Source organism: Oncorhynchus kisutch, linkage group LG12 (assembly GCF_002021735.2).
Source record: "Oncorhynchus kisutch isolate 150728-3 linkage group LG12, Okis_V2, whole genome shotgun sequence".
Lineage (NCBI taxonomy): Eukaryota > Metazoa > Chordata > Actinopteri > Salmoniformes > Salmonidae > Oncorhynchus > Oncorhynchus kisutch.
This window is the reverse complement of record NC_034185.2, coordinates 35488016-35508049: the sequence shown is the minus strand read 5'-3', so window position 1 is coordinate 35508049 and position 20034 is coordinate 35488016. Positions and strand designations below refer to the sequence as shown.

General features: G+C 42.5%; 1 protein-coding gene, 1 long non-coding RNA gene and 1 other non-coding gene across 3 annotated transcripts; 2 read left to right on the top strand and 1 right to left on the bottom strand.

Moving 5' to 3' along the window:
• Window positions 1-649: 649 nt before the first annotated feature.
• Window positions 650-8150, bottom strand: LOC109900927 (glutaredoxin-related protein 5, mitochondrial-like). The gene is made up of 2 exons (XM_020496834.2): window positions 7682-8150; window positions 650-3375 (listed from the first exon to the last, which is right to left on the bottom strand). Exons 1-2 carry the CDS (start codon window positions 7989-7991, stop codon window positions 3203-3205), a joined length of 483 nt encoding a protein of 160 aa, XP_020352423.1. The 5' UTR covers window positions 7992-8150; the 3' UTR covers window positions 650-3202.
• Window positions 8151-8195: 45 nt separating this feature from the next.
• Window positions 8196-11467, top strand: LOC109900929 (uncharacterized). Its single transcript, XR_002256663.2, has 2 exons — window positions 8196-8447; window positions 9154-11467. It is a non-coding gene; the product is annotated as an uncharacterized LOC109900929 (long non-coding RNA).
• On the top strand, window positions 8734-9020 carry LOC116376622 (small Cajal body-specific RNA 13). The gene has a single exon (XR_004212067.1).
• Window positions 11468-20034: the final 8567 nt, after the last annotated feature.

The window sequence follows — 20034 nt, the reverse complement described above, 5'->3', positions numbered from 1 at the left end:
AGGTCTTGGCTGATTTGTTTTGATTTTCCCACGATGTCAAGCTAAGAGGCACTGAGTTTGAAGGTAGGTCTTGAAATACATCCACAGGTAAACCTCCAATTGACTCAAAATATGTCAATTTACCTATCAGAAGCTTCTAAAGCCATTAAATAATCTTTTGGAATTTTCCAAGCTGTTTAAAGGCAGTCAACTTAGTTTGTAAACTTCTGACCCACTTGAATTGTGATAGTGAATTATAAGTGAAATAATCTGTCTAAACAAGTGTTGGAAAAATGACTTGTCATGCACAAAGTAGATGTCCTAACCGACTTGCCCAAACTATAGTTTGTTGATGAGAAATTTGTGGAGTGGTTGAAAAACCGAGTTTTAATGACTCCAACCTAAGTGTATGTATACTTCAACTGTATACTGAGAGAGCAGGTGGAGGTATAGGCCATAATCTCTCAAGTATTTCCCTTAGGCTAGATCATGTTACAGGCAGGGCACAGAGATCCCTAAAGCAACCAGCACCTCTGGCAACAAAATGATAAGCAATTGTTTCAAGAGCAGTAGACTGATGTAAACAAACTTCAACCTACTTTACCCATAGCCTGAAAAGCACCTGAGAGTGCAACATAATCCAAATAAGGAATTTCCAGGACACTGCCCATTTGTGTTGTAAAATATTTAATTGATCAAATACATATCCTTTAAATGTAAAATATATTAAATATACAGTGTACTACATGAGCATTAGATAATACATGTATGTAAGCAGCAGGTGAAAATGTATTGATTGTCATGAAGTAGGGCCCTGTTTTGAATACGTTAAAAAGTGTAACCTCCCGTACTTCCTTCCTTGACATGACTACTGAGTTGACAAATTAGACAAGACAAAAAGCAAGGTACCCATCACATTACTTTCCCCTTCTCTAATTAAATACCGGTAAGTGAACATCTTGAGGAAGAAAGAAAAGTGGAAGTGGATTATTGCGTTTGAGCGGACCTACAAATGCTTCAGTGAAAATAAGCGTGAGATACATTTGAAAACTTAATATATACAGTGCCTTCAGAAAGTATTCATACCTCTCGACTTATTCCAAATTTTGTACAGCCCGAATTCAAAATGGATTTGTTTTTTGCCCTTTAACCATCTACACACAATACCCCATAACGACAAAGTGAAAACATGTTTTTAGAAAATGTATTGAATATGAAATACAGAAATCTCATTTACACAAGTATTCACACCAGAGTCAATACATCTTAGTATCATCATTGCTCACCTGGATTGGTCAATAAGTGCACATTCATCTTTTTAAAATTCTTCCAGCTCTGTCAAGTTGGTTGTTGATCATTACTAGACAGCCATGTTCAAGTCTTGCCATAGATTTTCAAGCCTATTTAAGTCAAAACTGTAAATAGGCCACACAGGAACATTCAATGTGGTCTTGGTAAGCGAATCCAGTGTATATTTGGCCTCGTGTTTTATGGTACTGTCCTGCTGAAAGATGAATTTGCCTCCCAGTGTCTGTTGGAAAGCAGACTAAACCAGATTTTACTCTCGAATTTTGCATGTGTTGAGCTCTACTCTGTTTATTTTTTTACCTTAAAACTCCCTCGTCCTTGACGATGACAAGCATATCCATAACATGATGCAGAGACCACCATGCTTGAAAATATGAAGAGTGGTACTGTGATTTGTTGTGCTTGCCCGAAACATAACATTTTGTATTCAGGATATTTCCTGACCAGTTATTGAAGTTGTACTTTAGTGCCTTATTGCAAACAGGATGCATGTTTTGGAATATTTGTATTCTGTACAGGCTTCCTTTTCACCATGGCATTTAGGCTAGCATTGTAGAGTAATGACAATGTTGTTGATCCATCCTCAGTAGCTGAGTTAGGAAGGACCCTGTATCTTTGTAATGACTGGGAGTATTGATATACCATCCAACGTGTAATTAATAACTTCACCATGCTCAAAGAAATATTCAATGTCTGTGTTAACATTTTGTTTTACCCATCATAGGTACCATTCTTTACAAGGCATTGGAAAACCTCCCTGGCCATTGTGGTTGAATCTGTGTTTGAAATTCACTGCTCGACTGACGGACCTTACAGATAATTGTGTGTTAGAAGTACAGAGATGAGGTCGTCATTCAAAGATCATGTTAAACACTTATTACACACAGTGAGTCAATGCAACCGAAGAAATGTTTTACTCCTGAATGTATTTAGGCTTACCGTGAAGGGGTTGGATACTTATTGACTCAAGACATTTCAGCTTTTCATTTAATTATTTTGTAAAAATGTCTAAAAACATAATTCCACTTTGACAGGCAGGGTAGCCTAGTGGTTAGAGCGTTGGACTAGTAACCGAAAAGTTGCAAGTTCAAATCCCCGAGCTGACAAGGTACAAATCTGTCGTTCTGCCCCTGAACAGGCAGTTAACCCACTGTTCCTAGGCCGTCATTGAAAATAAGAATTTGTTCTTAACTGACTTGCCTAGTAAAATAAAAATAAAATGGGGTATTGTGTGTAATTCAGTCGGTAACAACTAAATGTAGAAAAAACGAGGGGTGTGGATATTTTCTGAAGGCACTGTACAGGCAGTGGGTTTTGGAGGTATCATATGGGTGTTGGTTTGACATCTCATATCCTAGTCACCTGAGGGCAGTTTGGTCTTCAGCAGGTTCTACAGTACACACCTTCTTATAGGGCTTGTGGAAGGGACACTGGGGCTCAGCCACCACTTCAAATGCCCAATCCCAAATCAACCCTTAGCCCCTATCCCCCTAGGCTCTTGTGTAGATCTGAAATGACTGGACATGTAGCTTAGTGTTTAAGAGCGTTGGGCCAGTAACCGAAAGGTTGCTTGTTTGAATCCCCGATTCAACTTGGTGAAAAATCTGTCTGTGCCCTTGAGCAAGGCTCTTCACTATAAATGCTCCTGTAATTCGCTGTGGATAAGAGTGTCTGCTAAATGACTAAAATGTATGTAACAACATTCGAGTAGCTCTACCTTGCCAATGTCTTTGGAGAACTTTCACAATGTGGCTTACAAGGTGGAGCGTCCCCTATATGGCTTACAAGTAGATCTAATCCAATTGTCTCAGATCTACACAAGTGCAGGGTTAACGGGCCTAAAAGTAAACTAGAGACTGGGCAATACAGTCAACCTCTAGCTTTCTCTGGACTGGACATCGATCGACGGGTTTGTCTACTTGGATTCCTTTTCGGCGTCCACCAGTGTAGAGCGGATCCCCAGCTTCTGGAGCTCCTCTACCAGGTCTCCGTTCTGGTGCATCTGTAGGAAGATGTCACAGCCACCCACAAACTCGCCATTTAAGAAGATCTGTGGGATTGTGGGCCAGTTGGAGAAGTCCTTCACTCCTGTAAGAGAGACACATAATTAGAGTTCACATGTGTAACTATGTGAAAAGTAGAGGTCGACCGATTAATCGGCATGGCCTATTAATTTAGGGCCGATTTTCAAGTTCATAGCAAATCGGGATTTTTGGATGCCGATTATGGCCGATTACATTGCACTCCACGAGGAGACTGCGTGGCAGGCTGACCACCTGTTACGCGAATGCAGCAAGGAGCCAAGGTAAGTTGCTAGCTAGCATTAAACTTATCTTATTAAAAACAATCAATCTTCACAAAATCACAAGTTAACTACACATGGTTGATGACATTACTAGTTTAACTAACTTGTCCCGCATTGCAATAATCAATGCGGTGCCTGTTAATTTATCATCGAATTACAGCCTACTTCGCCAAACGGGTGATGATTTAACACACGCATTCGCGAAAAAAGCACCGTCGTTGAACCAATGTACCTAACCATAAACATCAATGCCTTTCTTAAAATCTAGTATATTCTTTTAAACATGCATATTTAGTTAAAAGAAATTCACTTTAGCAGGCAATATTATCTAGGGATGCAGCAGTTTGGGCCGCCTGGCTCTTTGCGAACTATTTCTTCCTAACAAAGACCTTAATTGATTTGCCAGAATTGTACATAATTATGACATAACATTAAAAGTTGTGCAATGTAACAGTAATATTTTGACTTATGGATGCCACCCGTTCGATAAAATACGGAACGGTTCCGTATTTCACTGAAAGAATAAATGTTTGGTTTTCGAAATAATAGGTCATTAATATGGTCAAATCTGGAAACTAAGGCTCATATTTACGTGTGTTTATTATATTATAATTAAGTCTATGATTAGATATTTGATAGAGCAGTCTGACTGAGCGGTGGTAGGCAGCAGCAGGCTCGTAAGCATTCATTCAAACAGCACTTTCCTGCGTTTGCCAGCAGCTCTTCGCAATGCTTAAAGCACAGCGCTGTTTATGACTATCAACTCCTGAGATTAGGCTGGCAATACTATAGTGCCTATAAGAACATTCAATAGTCAAAGGTATATTTAATACAAAGGGTATAGAGAGAAATAGTCCTAGAATTCCTACAACCTAAAACTTCTTAACTGGGAATATGGAAGACATGTTAAAAGGAACCACCAGCTTTCATATGTTCTCATGTTATGAGCAAGGAACTTAAACGTTAGCTTTCTTAAATGGCACATATTGCACTTCTACTTTCATCTCCAACACTGTGTTTTTGCAGTATTTAAACCAAATTGAACATATTTCATTATTTATTTGAGACTAAATTGATTTTTATTGATGTATTATATTAAGTTCAAATAAAAGTGTTCATTCAGTATTGTTGTAATTGTCATTATTACAAATACATATATACAAAGAAATAATCAAATTTAGGCAATTAATCGGCATCTGCTTTTTTTGGTCCTCCAATAATCGGTATCGGCTCAGAATCGGTCAACCTCTAGTTTAACGTTTAAATGTCATGTGCACAAGTACACCGAAATGCCTTTCTTTCTAAACCCAACAATGCCGTAATCAATAATACTAAAATAACATAAAAGGTAGAACAAGAACACATGAGAAATAGAAATAAGAACACAAGAACCAAGTAAGCTATATACGGGGTCAGTTGTAAAACAATATTTACAATGTGCAGGGATACTGGAGCAAGAGGTAGATATTTATAGGGGTAAGGTGACTAGGCATCAGGATATGAGATAAACAGAGTAGCAGCTGCATATATGATGATTGTATGTATGTGAGTGTGTGTGAGCGTGTGTAGAATCAGTATAAATGTGTGTGCATGTTGTGTTTGAGCAAATGGAGTGTGTGTCGTTGTGTCAGTGTGAGTGAGTGTGTAGAGTTCTGTGAGTATGCATAGAGACAGTGCAAAAAAGTGTCAACTGATAGTCTGTGTAGCCATTTTGATAGCTATTCAGCAGTCTTGTGACTTGGGGATAGAAGCTTTTCAGGAGCCAGTTGATGTCAGACTCGATGCACCGGTACCTCTTGCTGTGTGGAAGCAGAGAGAATTGTCTATTGGGTGGCTGGAGTCTAACGATTTCCCGGGCCTTCCTTTCACACCGCCTGATTTAGCAGTCCTAGATGGCAGGGGGCTTGGCCCCAGTGATGTCCTGGGCTGTCCACACCACCCTTTGTAGGGCCATGCGATCGAGGGTGGTGCTGTTGTCATGCGAAGCTGTGATGCAGCCAGTCAAGATGCCATTCCAAACCTTTCATGCCTTATTCACGACTGTGCACGTGTGTGGACTCCTTGATCTTACTGACGTTGAGGGAGAGGTTGTGGTTGATGTGTGCCATAATCAGCCTTTTAAAGTACTTCATGATTACAGATGTCCGTGCTACAGGGTGGTAGTCATTGTGGCATGAAGCCTTAGTGTTCTTGGGAGCAGGAATGATTGTGGTCAGTTTAAGACGTGGGGATTACAGAGATACAGAGAGGTTGAAAATGACCGTAAATATGCCTGCCAGCTATTCTGCACATGCTCTGAGAACGCACCCTGGAATTACCGTCTAGCCCCGCGGCCTTGAGTGTTGATGTAACAGGGTTATATTGGTGATTCCCCTTGCCACTTTATTGTTAAGCCAATGGGTTTGGGGTTTTTAGTTTGTCTTGCCTTCACCTACTCAACATGGCATCTTATTGGCTGGTTTGTGTAGCTTGCTTACGAGGGAGGATGTTTCAGTTAGAATCGTCCCAGTGAACAAGCACCAAACCAGCGGTAAGTTGTTGGTTGCCAAGCACTGTACGTCAAAAGTGATTTTTATACTCCCAAGTGATGATTTCAATATACAATTTATATCAATTTGATTGTAAATGTTATTCGAACATCACACATAAGATGCAGCGTTTTTTGGAGAATATTTGTTGTGCATTTTGTTGTAAAGAATTCCCGCTAATACTAGCTAGCAACTTACTGTGTCTGGTGGGGGGTTTCATATGTTTTGTACAGTACGTGAGTGCAGAGTTGGATGGTGAGCCATGCATTTTGTGCTGTTCCTATCAGGTACATTGTTAAAGATATTATATTGTAATTGTATTATTTTGGTAACTACATCCCCAGTGAACATGCACCAAACCAGCGTGCGTAGGTGCAGAGTTGGATGGTGAGCTGTGCAATTTTGTGCTGTTTCTATCAGAATAAATCTCCATGACTGGTGCTATAAATTGGAGTTCGTGTCGATAATTGATTGTACACAACACAAGAAGAATACTGTTACATTGACATGATTTAAGACCTTACTCACGACGGCCTCAGAGTGAGATCAGCCTCTAGGTTGGTGGTGGCCTTCACGCACATCACGGTGTTATTGTCGAAGCATGAATAAAATGCATTCAGTTCGTCTGCGCAAACTCCTCCCCATGGGGTTTATCTTGTTTCAGAAAAGCAGAGAATATTGCAGTTACAAGAGTCCTGTTGGTGGCTAATCCGCGATCAGAGGTCATCCATGTTATTATCAAGTGATTGGCCAATAAAATGGAGGGAGGAGGTGGCCGGTTTTACCTTAATCTCGAAGGGACTCCTCTCTAGCCTCTAACGCCTATGTTTCCTCTTGGATACTCCGAAAATTGGGTAGGAATTACAGAAAGAGTCGAAGTCTGAATTGAGTTAATTAACTGCCGATCTGATGTTCAAAAGTTATTGTCGGTTCTAAGAAATGATAGCGGATACACTGCGTGAAAATAAAGTATCAATAAATAGCTAAATAATCACAAATTAGCAAAGGCTGCTCTACAGTACGGCACCATCTTTAGGTTTATGTCCCAATTTCAGCAGTGTGGCCGGTGTTGCAAGATGAATCTACCACAACTGACACACTCATGTTGGAAGTTGGCATTTCCCTATGTTCAGGCTGCTACACAATGTCTCTCCTAGACCCATTGAATAGCAACAGCCATGGTAAACATGAAGAATACTATCCTAGTCACAGAAATTGCTACAAAACGCCTAATAAAATGTCAGTGCATTAGTCGTCTTAACGTTGACATGAACCACGCCCTCTTTGTCCTGCTGCAGAACACAGATAAAACTGTGTGAACCTACTATAGCCATTTTAAAAGGCGCACAACTACTTTTGGACAAGGTGATGTAGCATACATACAGCTAGCCACATCTATAGATTAGTCATTTTACTGAAACCATTTCTATTATAAGAAGTTCAAATATATCAGGCGAGATAAAAAATAAAAACAAGTAGGCTAGTACTGTAGGATAGGAAGTAAAAAGTGACAGTAGCTATAGCTTACGTTATAGCTGTAACGGTAGCTAGCTGTACTGACCTTGTCTGAGATCCTGGTCATCCAACACGTTATATGCAGCATACTCATTCACACCATGCATCCTCAAGATCTGAACCACGGCATTACTGAAGCCACACATCGGCTGGGCAGGCGTCCCTTTCATAAACACCACCACCTTGTCTTTTTTCACCATATCGCCAAGATCTTTCTGTAAGGGCGCCGAACACATGAGCCGGGCCGAAGACTTCAATGTTGGCCACGACACATTTTGTCCATCAACTTGCCTCGGTAGATAAACCGACGAACTGAGCCGAAAACAGCGAACAGTTGACCGAATTAGGTTGTTCATGGTTTTCGTTAGACTTTAGCAAAATATTGTGTTGAATTACAGACAGACAGCAACACAGTTTAGCCAAAGACAGTACAAACTCTATGGGTTTTTTAGTTCAGTTCAGGCGCAAACATCCACCTCAATGTGCCAAGATGGAAGCAACTACATCTGAGCGTTGATTGGACAGCATAAATTCCGACACGTTTTCCATTGGTTCACGTAAACGGCAATAACAGTCGTTACACAAGTGTGGGTAAAGAAATAACTTAAGAAAACAATTTATTTAATAATACTTATTACCTAGATCATTTTTTAAACAGAATCGTCTAACAATTTGTAATTCTTAAACGTTTTAACGTAATATGTGAAAATAAGCTTCCGGTTATACGACTTCATTAGGGGCTTCCGCTTCTGGTAAAGCAGAACAATTTAAACGAAGATTGAAAAGAGGAGCCATGCATGCATTCAACACGGGTTTGTAAAATTTTATGAGGAGCGCTATACTAGTTTTATTGCTATGAAAGGGGGCTTTATATATTTTCACAACACAAGTTGATGAGAAAGTTTAGGGTTTGTTTGTGAGTATGTAGGTAGCTAGCTATAGGTAAGTATTGGGGCGTATTCATTACGCCGATTCTGTTGCCAGAAATGTCTTATTCGGGACGAAACGGGGAGGAGGGGACCTGCATATTAGTTTAGACTAATACTTACACCCCAGGGCCCGTCTTGCTGGTCGTGTAACATGCTACAGATGCACAGTAATTTGCAACCTTGTGATATACTCTTGCAAGGACAATTGCTTGTGGCGAAACAAGGTTGCATAAATTAAAATAAGGAAACGAAGGCGTGACTTCAGGAGGTTCAGGAGTTTCACGTGCGATGTTCCTTGGACAGATTCTCTACGGAGAACCCTGCTTTCCACGGCGGTGACGGAACCACATGTACCCTCACCTTTCTTGAAGCAGGAAGAAAAAGCCATTTGCGGTAACCAGACATTGTTTACAAGGGGAAGATTTTCCTGTCATGCACTGTCGAGTTGCCACATTCTATTACCAGTATCTGTAAAGTTGGTATCCAGTCTTTGGCCCTCACCAGCTGTTTGCTGACCCAGCTTTGGTATTCAATTACCGTTGTCATACTTTTTATAAACCCTGCTCTCTCTCTCTCTCTCTGTGTGTAGATCATGGTGGGTGTCGGAGCGGTCTCTCCTGTCGTCCTTTAGGGATCCCTCACAGTGAAGCATGAGGATCAGAGTACAGCTGGACTGTGGAAGTCTGTCTTTCTCCTACCCGGTCGACAGAATCTCCACAAGTTCACACATCTATGGAGACGTGTTCACCTACTTCTGTAATCTGGATGAAGACACACACCACCCTCTGAAGCTGCTACCAGAATATGTCTGTACGTGTGGAACCTTTTTTTCTTTTTCAACAGTTACCTTCAGAATTGACTTCGGGTTACTTTTTTTGCATGCATTTTCTGAGGGCTTCTGAAATTGTCAAATGTAATTATATATGCAAAACCTGTGCAGCCACATACTGTAGTTTTATGTTCCTCAGATGTTAATCCAGATCAGAACGGTTTCTGTTCAGATTGATGTTTGCTAATTTCCCTTGAGCCTTTTGCATTGTGTTTCTGATTAAAATAAGTTTGAGATTTTCAACAAACAAGAGGCCGGGTCTATATCTGCATATAAACTCAACCATTTGTTTCTTGTATAGATATAGTCTACTACAAGTTTGAATGCATGACCAAAGGTATGTGGACACATTCTCGTCAAACAGCTTATTAGTCCCCTCCTTGCTGATTTAACAGCCTCAACTCTTCTAGGAAGACTTTCCACTAGATGTAGAAACATTTCTGCAGGGACTTGCTTCCATTCAGTCACGAGCATTCTTGAGGTCAGGCTCTGTTGGGCGACTAGGCCTAGCTTGCCGTCAGCACTCTAATTCATACAAAGGTGTTTGACGAGGGTTAAGTTCTTCCACACCGATCTTGACAAACTATTTCTGTATGGGGTGGCAGAGTAGCCTAGTGGTTAGAGCGCTGGCCTAGTAACCGAAAGGTTGCAAGTACAAATCCCCGAGCTGACAAGGTACAAATCTGTCGTTCTGCCCCTGAACAGGCAGATAACCCACTGTTCCTAGGGCGTCATTGCAAATAAGAATGTGTTCTTAACTGACTTGCCTAGTTAAATAAAGGTAAAATACAAATAAATGGAGCTCGCCTTGTGCACAGGGGCATTGTCATTCTGAAAAGGGAAAGGGCCTTCCCCAAACTTACCAGAAAGTGGGAACTACAGAATTGTCCAGAATGTTAACCATTGTATGCAGTAGAGGTAAGATTTCCCTTCTAGAACTAAGGGGTCTAGCCCAAACATGTAAAACAACCCCAAACCATTATTCCTCCACCAGACTTTACAGTTGGCATTGGGGCTTGTGGTGTTTTCCTGGCATCTGCCAAATGCAGATTTGTCTGTTGGACTGACATGGTGATTCGGCACTCCAGAAAACGCGTTTCCCCTGCTCCAGAGTCCAATGCTGGCGAGCTCTACACCACTCCGGCCGAGTTTGGCATTGCGATCTTAGGCTTGTGTGGCTGCTTGTCCATGGAAACCCATTTCATGAAGCTCCCGTCAAACAGTTCTTCTGCAGATGTTGCGTCTAGAGGCAGTTTGGTAGTGAGTGTTGCAACCGAAGACGGACTATATAATTTTACGCGCTTGAGCTGTTGCTCCTAGACTCTTCCACTTTACAATAACAGCACTTACAGTTGACTGGGGCAGCTCTTGCATGAACTGACTTGTTGGATAGGTGGCATTCTATGACGGTGCCATGTTGAAAGTAACTGAGCTCTTCAGTGAGGCTATTCCACTGCCAATGTCTGGCTATGGAGATTGCCTGGCTGTGTGCTCGTAAAAAAAACACTTTTTTTACTTACCTGACAGCAACGGGTGTGGCTGAAATGTCCACATACTTTGTGTATAGATAGATATTGTATATGACAGGATTGCATTACCAGGTTAATTGTGATTTTGCCCCAGGAAGGGTTAAATGTAGAGGAGTTCTATTGTGTTCATGTTAAATTCTCTTTTTTGACACAACACAACTTATTTTTTTTACTTGTGTGCAACTAAATAAGTTATTTCACTACTTTGTTAGACATTGTTACAGCCTGAACAAATATAATAGCAATGTAAAATGTGGATATTCTTCATGTTAGGGTCTGACATCTAAGCGTCCTGATGGCAAGGCAGACAAATGCAAATCTCTTTGAAACCGAAGAATCTATTGGAGAAATAAGTGGTCGCCAACTGAATGTGCTTCAAGCTAATTTGAATATTTTAATAGACCTTTCCTTGTTGATACCCAAATCTTTCTCCTCAAACATTGTTTCCTATCACTCCTTGGCTTGATGAAATCTCTGATATTTTTTCTTATCAGATGGTGTTGAAGGGAGATAATCGCATTCAATAAAATCAAACTTTAAATTTTTTTTTGAGATTGTATTTTAATAGACTGTTATGGATATGCATTCACATTTGTCCTTATTTCACATTGTGCATTGCACCATCACCTGTAGGGCTTGCCTGTCCTTTCCTACTCTCTGCACCCTTTACGCCACTGTAGTGTTCAAAACAGCCCATATGAAAACATTGCACGTTTTTATTTCAATGTGAACTTTCTCTGCAGTGTCTGATAATGGCAGAAGAATGGCACATCATCAAACAGGTGAGAGGGAAGCTATCCAGAAGACTTTCACCAGGCAGCTAAATATGCACTTGGACAGGGTTAGAGTTGAGGCGCACCCTCTGAAACTACACTAACCAACTGTCTAGTCCACTTCAGTTGTCGTCCTGACGTTTTATATTTGACATTGATGAGCTGAGTAGTGTGTCACTCAGGACCACTATTGGAAAAAATTATCACATGTGGATCAACATTTTTTTTTTGTGCCCTTTATTTGGAGATGGACCTGTTCACAGACAGTCTGGCAGGGTCCTCATGGCTTTACTGGAGGAACTGGTAAGGATCCATCAGCCCTACTGTGTTGGTGGTCTAATATTGGCCATGTTTCACTGGAGGTGTTCTGATATAGGCTACTGTTACAACAAAACAATGTACAGTAGGCCTATGTGCGTTCCCCACAGTAAACAAATGGCCTATCCCTTATTTATTGTGCCAGGTTTGTGGTGGTGCGTGACTTTGGGCAGAGCTGGTGCAGTGGCCTGTCCGTCCTGGCTCTGGTTATGTCGATAGATCCAGGCCTAGTGGACATGAGTGACACCCTGTCCAGAGAGCCGAGGGAGACTAGAGGAAGCCTTCAGGATAGCACAGCATGGCCTGGGGGATCCCACCACTACTCGAGCCTGACACCCTACAGAGTGAACTCCCTTCTTGTTAATACACAGTGGAAACCAAGTATCTAGATGAGCCCAGTGGCTTTTGCTGCACAGCGATGTACTGTGTATCATCAGTAGATACAGGTCTCTGCTTTGTAATATCTTGTTTATTTTTGCTAATAGATGTCACACACAGTACTTCAGATGAGCAGTCCATAACCTGTGTCCCAGTTCCTAGAACACTACCCTGGACTGGACGAATGTGTAATTGTTCCACACTACGCTATTCTTTCAAATGTCGCTTTACCAACCATTTACATGTATAGGGCAATATTCTTTAAAAGCCTTTGACAAGACAGTGGCTCTTAATAAAATACAACAATAAGGGCTTCTTTCAATTATTATGTTTTCCAATAGGACAGTGCATCTGACTTTGACATGAGTGTAATCCAGTTCAGAGACAATACTAACCAACACCAGAGACCCTCAACCCAGCAGAGAGCACTGTCCCCAACCCGGACCAGACCTCTGATTCCACCAGATGCCCAGACCTGGATTCTGTCTCTGGTTTGGGAGAGGACCAGGGAGCAACCGCCATGGATGATGAGGACCTCCAGCTGTGTAGTGGAGACCCAGATAACCCCCTCTCCCCTGGCTGAACACATTTTGTCTGCCCAATCCAGTATCCATTATGACTCTCTCACAACATGGCCCTCAAAGCACCATAGAGGAGATTGGAATCAGTGTATCAGGAGTACTATGATTCCCAGGGGGTCAAATGCCCCATTGGGTCTGAGTAAAGGTACTTGTTAAATCTCAATCTACACTCTGCTGACAAGGACGTGTGGATCTGGACGGAGAAGGCCGCCGAAGAGGAGACGTCCGCGCAGAGCTCGCTGTTCTCCCAGAGAAAGGGGTCTACACACTGTCTCAGACAAGGAGGACGCACACGTATAGCTACGTTCTGGCCCTGAACAAGGAAGCTCTATGGAGTAATATCAGGGTTAGAGCCGACAGCGAGCGGCTTGGAGTCAAACCCTCTTGTCGGTATTAGATCTGAATGTAACAGAGGTGATCGACAGTGAAGCTGAATGTTGAGCCACAGCGTATGGAGATGTCAAGTCACCCTGAGGAATGGTGCTGTTGAGAAGGAAGGAGAGGGAGCCCAGTCTAAAGACCAGAACACTGGGCTGTATTCAGGAGAGCATTAATGAAGTGGCAAACAGGAATATTTCAAGGAATAAGTGAGTGGAGAAGAGACCTTTTGGTGACAAACAACAGCAGGAAACGCAGTCCCTGAGCAACAGGAAAGAGACAAAAATAGATGGACGACAGAGAGATGGCAGAGGTTGGAGAGGGTGGTTGTGGAGGAAGAGGTGAGTGTCGAAGGAGGGGAAAGAAGAGGATACAGCTTTGAGGGAGGAGGTTGACTTTGGCGAGGAGGAGGGAAAGGAGGAGCAAGGGAACACTGAAGAGGAGAAAGAAAAAAGTGGAGCGAAGAGGATGATTATATCAGGGAAGAAATTGTATAGGACAGTGGCAAGTTGCATGACTGTGTAAAATGAGTGTAGAAGAGGAGGAAAATAAAGAACTTAGAGGGGGTAGAGAAGAGCTCTGAAGAGGTGGGATATGAATCGGAAGGGGAGCTTTTGAAGGAGGCTGGACAGGGCAGTAACAAGGAGCAGCGGGAGGGAAAGCACACAGTCCCTAAGCAGGAGAGGCTAGATGTCACAAAAGAAAGAGAAGAAATGGCTAGACATAGATAGGATGGCAGAGGTTGGAGGAAGATGTGAATGCAGAGGATGGCTTTGGAGAATAGGTGGAGAAAGGAGAGGTTGTGAAGGAAGATTTTTTTTTATTTCACCTGGCAAGTCCGGTAAGAACAAATTCTTATTTACAATGACTGCCTACCCCGGACCCGGATGACACTGGGCCAATTGTGCGCTGCCCTATGAGACTCCCAATCACGGCCGGATGTCATTCAGCCTGGATTTGAACCAGGTACAGTAGTAACGCCTCTTGCACTGAGATGCGGTGCCTTAGACCGCTGCGCCACTCGGGAGGCTGCTGCGCTATTCGGGAGGCTGCTGCGCTATTCGGGAGGCTGCTGCGCTGTGAAGTTGAGAAGGATATGGAGGTTACAGAGGGAGTCCATCTCAGGGAGGGCACACAAGAAGACAGTGCTGAGGATTGGGACACATCCTTCTCATCGACATAGTGACTTCACTCATCTAAGAAAAATGGATTCCTGCAAACAGTGGCAATTCCCAGGCATCAGGGTATGTTCATTCATACAGTGAATATTCTCTACTCTGAACATTACACCAACACTGCAATTGTCTCAAGGAATTGCCTTCAGTTAACTCGAGGTGAATTCAATGTTCTGGTTGTCTCCAGGTTTCAATCATTTATGTTTGCTGTTTCTCTCTGGTCTTTCAGTGATTGTGTTATTTCTAGGAATGTGGCGCCCCTTGTGGTGTGATGTCAGAGCTGGCGCTGCTGGTTCTGTGGATTCTTCTTAACCGTCTCTTCATCCTCACCATCTGACCTTCTGTTCTACAGATACCTCAGACCCAATTAAATCATGGTTACACTTGTGAATATCATTTTCATCAAAGTTACCCGTTTAAGGTACATGCCTATGAACTCAACAAATTGAGAGAGCTGTCAGTTCAGGACCTAATTTAGGGATTCAGGATGTCTGGGTTGTCTTTCTCTAATCCAGACCTCTTAATAAAATGAGTTCAACAAAGCAACCGCAGTCCAACCGAACTAAGTTAATTACACTAGTGTATTCTTAGCCACAAGATGGCAATATAAGGCCAGGTAAGTAGTGTCTCTCAGATGAGTTCCAGTGCTGTAGGCCCGGTAACAAACTGACTGCCAGGTAGTTAATTAGCATGGGTATCATTGTGAGTTCAAGCAAGCAGTGATTAATCAGCACATTGACATTTCAACAGACGTACTAGTATTAACAAGCTTCGGCAGAAGCTGCAAACATTCAAATAATGAGCTGAACATTGGGGGTTAATTAAAAAGACAACTTTGATCATATTTGATGTGTAATTTTGATTATTACATTAATTTTGTATCTTCTGTGAACATAAGCAGGCCTTGAATGTGTGTATATATATATATATATATATATTTAAAAAATAATGGGTATATGCTCCATTGTCCACAGTCAAAATACAGTAAATGGTTAATGACAGATGTTGTTCATACTTTGGATAAACACATTTATTTGGCTGGGAGTTTGTATGAAGCCAGTGCAGCAGAGGGTCGACCACTAAAGGGAATGTTACATAAAACAAAGTTTTTTTAAAAGTTTCTCAGCTCATCTCTGTGTGTGAACAGCAAACAGACTGCAGGCAGCGATGAGAAGGGGCCATCTGGGGACTGAGTGTCTCTCTGCTACCCACTCGCCATGTGTTAATGTTAAGTGTTAATAATGAACAGCGTAACATGGCTTACAGTGCTATCTGGGCTCTTAGGCATACTATTCAGTGCCTTGGCAGCACTGCTAGAGAACCCTCCCAGAGGAACGCCAGGGGAGGAGAGGAGGGCCAGTGCCCCCAGCAGCAGAAGCTGGACACAATGCTGCCCCTACCATGACCTTGCCAGCAGCCGGCTGGGCCACAGCCTCCTCCTTTCCCCCCTGGGCCTGGTCTTGGCCCTGGGTCTTCTCTCCATGGGTGGGGTGGGGTGGGGCTCAGCTGTGTGTGTGGATTGGCCTGCACGTGGACAGGAAGCCAAAGCCAGACTACCAGAAGTTACTCAAGAATCTTATTGTCCCAACCCCAGGAGGCCATGGTCAGTTTAAACAACAACATGGCACTGGAGACACTGGTCAGAGACTTGAAGCTCAGTCACGATGGCTCGGACAAACTCATTCTGATGAACCTTATACATTTTAAAAGGTACAATGTTCCCTTTTTAGAAAAATATATAATTACGAGTTCTCTGATGCAAATGAAAGGAATATATTTGTTTAACTCAGTAGTTAATTATTCTCTTTGTCAAATTAGTTCTGAGCACAGTAAATAATGTAATCTTTATCTTTAGTGTAGACCAGTGGTTCCCAACCTTCTTTGGTCACCGTACCACCAACTGAATTTTTCTCTGCCCAGAGTACCCCTGAAGTACCCTCTTATGCATTTTACCAGTAGCCTTATGGGCGAGTTTTCAAGTATCCACTGTGGTTAGGCCCAAGTACCCCCAGGGGTCCGAGTACACCTGGTTGGGAACCACTGGTGTGGCCTACAGTATGTGAAATAAACCTATCAAGATATTATGAAAGTACTATGTTTGTAATTGAATGACAGGTTAGGAAAGTGTCGTCTACAGTGCATTTGATATTTGCAAACCCCTACAGGTAAGTGGGAGCATCCATTCGACGGGCGTCACACCGCCAACGGCGTTTCCACGTGAACGGGTCGCCGCATGTGGAAGTTCCCAGGATGTTCCGTGAAGTCTACAGAGCTGAGGAAGCTGTATGATACTAACTCTTCCACCACAGTGCTGTGGCTACCCTACTCATCCTTCCTCCCCTGACCCCCTCCACCAGGCCTCCCCCAGACTGGCCTCCCTCCTGCTGCCCAAGGGAGAGGTTCAGCTCCCGGAGGAGTGTCTCTCTGCATCCAGGATGGACTTTTGGCTCCAACCTGAATCCTGGGTACACTGGCTTCGACTCTCCTCAAAGGAGGGAGCAAGTGGGTGTATGTTTGTTCGAGTGTGTGGGTGAATGGGTGTCTGTGTCTGTGTGGGCAGGTGGATGGATTTGTGTATATGTTTCTGCATGTGTGAATGTGCACGTGCATACAGTGCCTTGCGAAAGTATTCGGCCCCCTTGAACTTTGCGACCTTTTGCCACATTTCAGGCTTCAAACATAAAGATATAAAACTGTATTTTTTTGTGAAGAATCAACAACAAGTGGGACACAATCATGAAGTGGAACGACATTTATTGGATATTTCAAACTTTTTTAACAAATCAAAAACTGAAAAATTGGGCGTGCAAAATTATTCAGCCCCCTTAAGTTGATACTTTGTAGCGCCACCTTTTGCTGTGATTACAGCTGTAAGTCGCTTGGGGTATGTCTCTATCAGTTTTGCACATCGAGAGACTGAAATATTTTCCCATTCCTCCTTGCAAAACAGCTCGAGCTCAGTGAGGTTGGATGGAGAGCATTTGTGAACAGCAGTTTTCAGTTCTTTCCACAGATTCTCGATTGGATTCAGGTCTGGACTTTGACTTGGCCACTCTAACACCTGGATATGTTTATTTTTGAACCATTCCATTGTAGATTTTGCTTTATGTTTTGGATCATTGTCTTGTTGTAAGACAAATCTCCGTCCCAGTCTCAGGTCTTTTGCAGACTCCATCAGGTTTTCTTCCAGAATGGTCCTGTATTTGGCTCCATCCATCTTCCCATCAATTTTAACCATCTTCCCTGTCCCTGCTGAAGAAAAGCAGGCCCAAACCATGATGCTGCCACCACCATGTTTGACAGTGGGGATGTTGTGTTCAGGGTGATGAGCTGTGTGGCTTTTACGCCAAACATAACGTTTTGCATTGTTGCCAAAAAGTTCAATTTGGTTTCATCTGACCAGAGCACCTTCTTCCACATGTTTGGTGTGTCTCCCAGGTGGCTTGTGGCAAACTTTAAACGACACTTTTTATGGATATCTTTAAGAAATGGCTTTCTTCTTGCCACTCTTCCATAAAGGCCAGATTTGTGCAATATACAACTGATTGTTGTCCTATGGACAGAGTCTCCCACCTCAGCTGTAGATCTCTGCAGTTCATCCAGAGTGATCATGGGCCTCTTGGCTGCATCTCTGATCAGTCTTCTCCTTGTATGAGCTGAAAGTTTAGAGGGACGGCCAGGTCTTGGTAGATTTGCAGTGGTCTGATACTCCTTCCATTTTAATATTATCGCTTGCACAGTGCTCCTTGGGATGTTTAAAGCTTGGGAAATCTTTTTGTATCCAAATCCGTCTTTAAACTTCTTCACAACAGTATCTCGGACCTGCCTGGTGTGTTCCTTGTTCTTCATGATGCTCTCTGCGCTTTTAACGGACCTCTGAGACTATCACAGTTTAGGTGCATTTATACGGAGACTTGATTACACACAGGTGGATTGTATTTATCATCATTAGTCATTTAGGTCAACATTGGATCATTCAGAGATCCTCACTGAACTTCTGGAGAGAGTTTGCTGCACTGAAAGTAAAGGGGCCGAATAATTTTACACGCCCAATTTTTCTGTTTTTGATTTGTTAAAAAAGTTTGAAATATCCAATAAATGTCGTTCCACTTCATGATTGTGTCCCACTTGTTGTTGATTCTTCACAAAAAAATACAGTTTTATATCTTTATGTTTGAAGCCTGAAATGTGGCAAAAGGTCGCAAAGTTCAAGGGGGCCGAATACTTTCGCAAGGCACTGTATGTGAATGCGTGGGTTTGAATTGTGGGTGTGTGTTTGTTGGTGGGTGTATATTGATTGATGGTGTGCTGTGTTGAGGGACCTTTTCTACAGACCCACTCTTGTCACGAGGTGCGTGTTGTTTAGCAGAATGATGAATTGTGCTGAGCTGATCCCGAGTCAGCAATAATTACTTATTTCTGCTTCAGTAAGCGTCAAGTCGCCTACCACATGGGCTCATGCAATAACAAGACAGCTTTCTAAACACAATCCATTAACACATTGATTGGTATTTTTACACAGGCAGTCATAAATCCACTTCCCAAAGTTCCTCATGAAGAAATGCTGCAGTTTGTGAAGTCTACTGAAAGCGTCTGGGGTATCAGCCGACTTCTATGGGGTTTCTTTAAAGAATACCCTGAAACTCATTCAGGTAGGAGGATAACTGGAAAGCTTTAACGTGACAATACATAAAGATTGTTAGGGTTGGAAAAACCATAGCTTATTTGCTATTTAATCAGGATAAGGAATTCTTACAACCAACAAAGTTCTACTTAGTACAAGTGTATCAGAAAGTATTTGGGGCAGAGATGAGACTTCCCCCTCAGTTTGTATATGTATTTATTTATGCCAAGGCAGCAGCTACTCTTCTTGGGGTCCAGCAAAATTAAGGCATTTATACTATTTCTGAAACATTACAATACATTTACAGATTTCACAACACACTGTGTGCCCTCAGGCCCCTACTTCACCACTACCACATATCTACTATACAAAATCCACGTGTGTGTGTGTGTAGTGTGTATGTTATCGTGTGTGTATGCATGTGTCTGTGCCTGTTTGTGTTGACCTCTTGCACCAAATCTTCTCAACACACCTCTCTCTCTCTCCCACTCCCGCCTCTCTCTGGGCTCTCTCCCACTCTCTCTCTCTCTGGGCTCTAGAGGTGGATGAGACTGAGTCAGAGGGGGAGGGGAGTTTGGACATCGCCCTGGACTTCTCTGTCCCTTCCAGTATTTCTATCGACAGACCATTTATGCTTCGATTGTATGATGAGCTCACAGGCCTCATCCTGGTCACAGGGACAATCATGGACCCGACAGAAATATAACATCCTCAGTCTTTTTCTTTTGTTGTCACTCATACCACTGTTTGTGTCCCTTTGGTGATCATAAGATGAAGAATTGTTTTCAGATCATGGGAAATTGTCTTTTTTCTTTTTAATATGTACCCTCTGATATAAACTTGGGAAATGTTGCATCGGAAACGGTATTTGTGGACTGTCTGTGC

Bases quoted from the DNA above. Each gene is read 5' to 3' on its own strand.
- LOC109900927 (XM_020496834.2), bottom strand. From the start codon at position 7,991: ATGAACAACCTAATTCGGTCAACTGTTCGCTGTTTTCGGCTCAGTTCG. The intron at 3,376-7,681 runs GTCAGTACAGCT...TCTCTCTTACAG, and splicing joins TGACCAGGATCTCAGACAAG to GAGTGAAGGACTTCTCCAAC.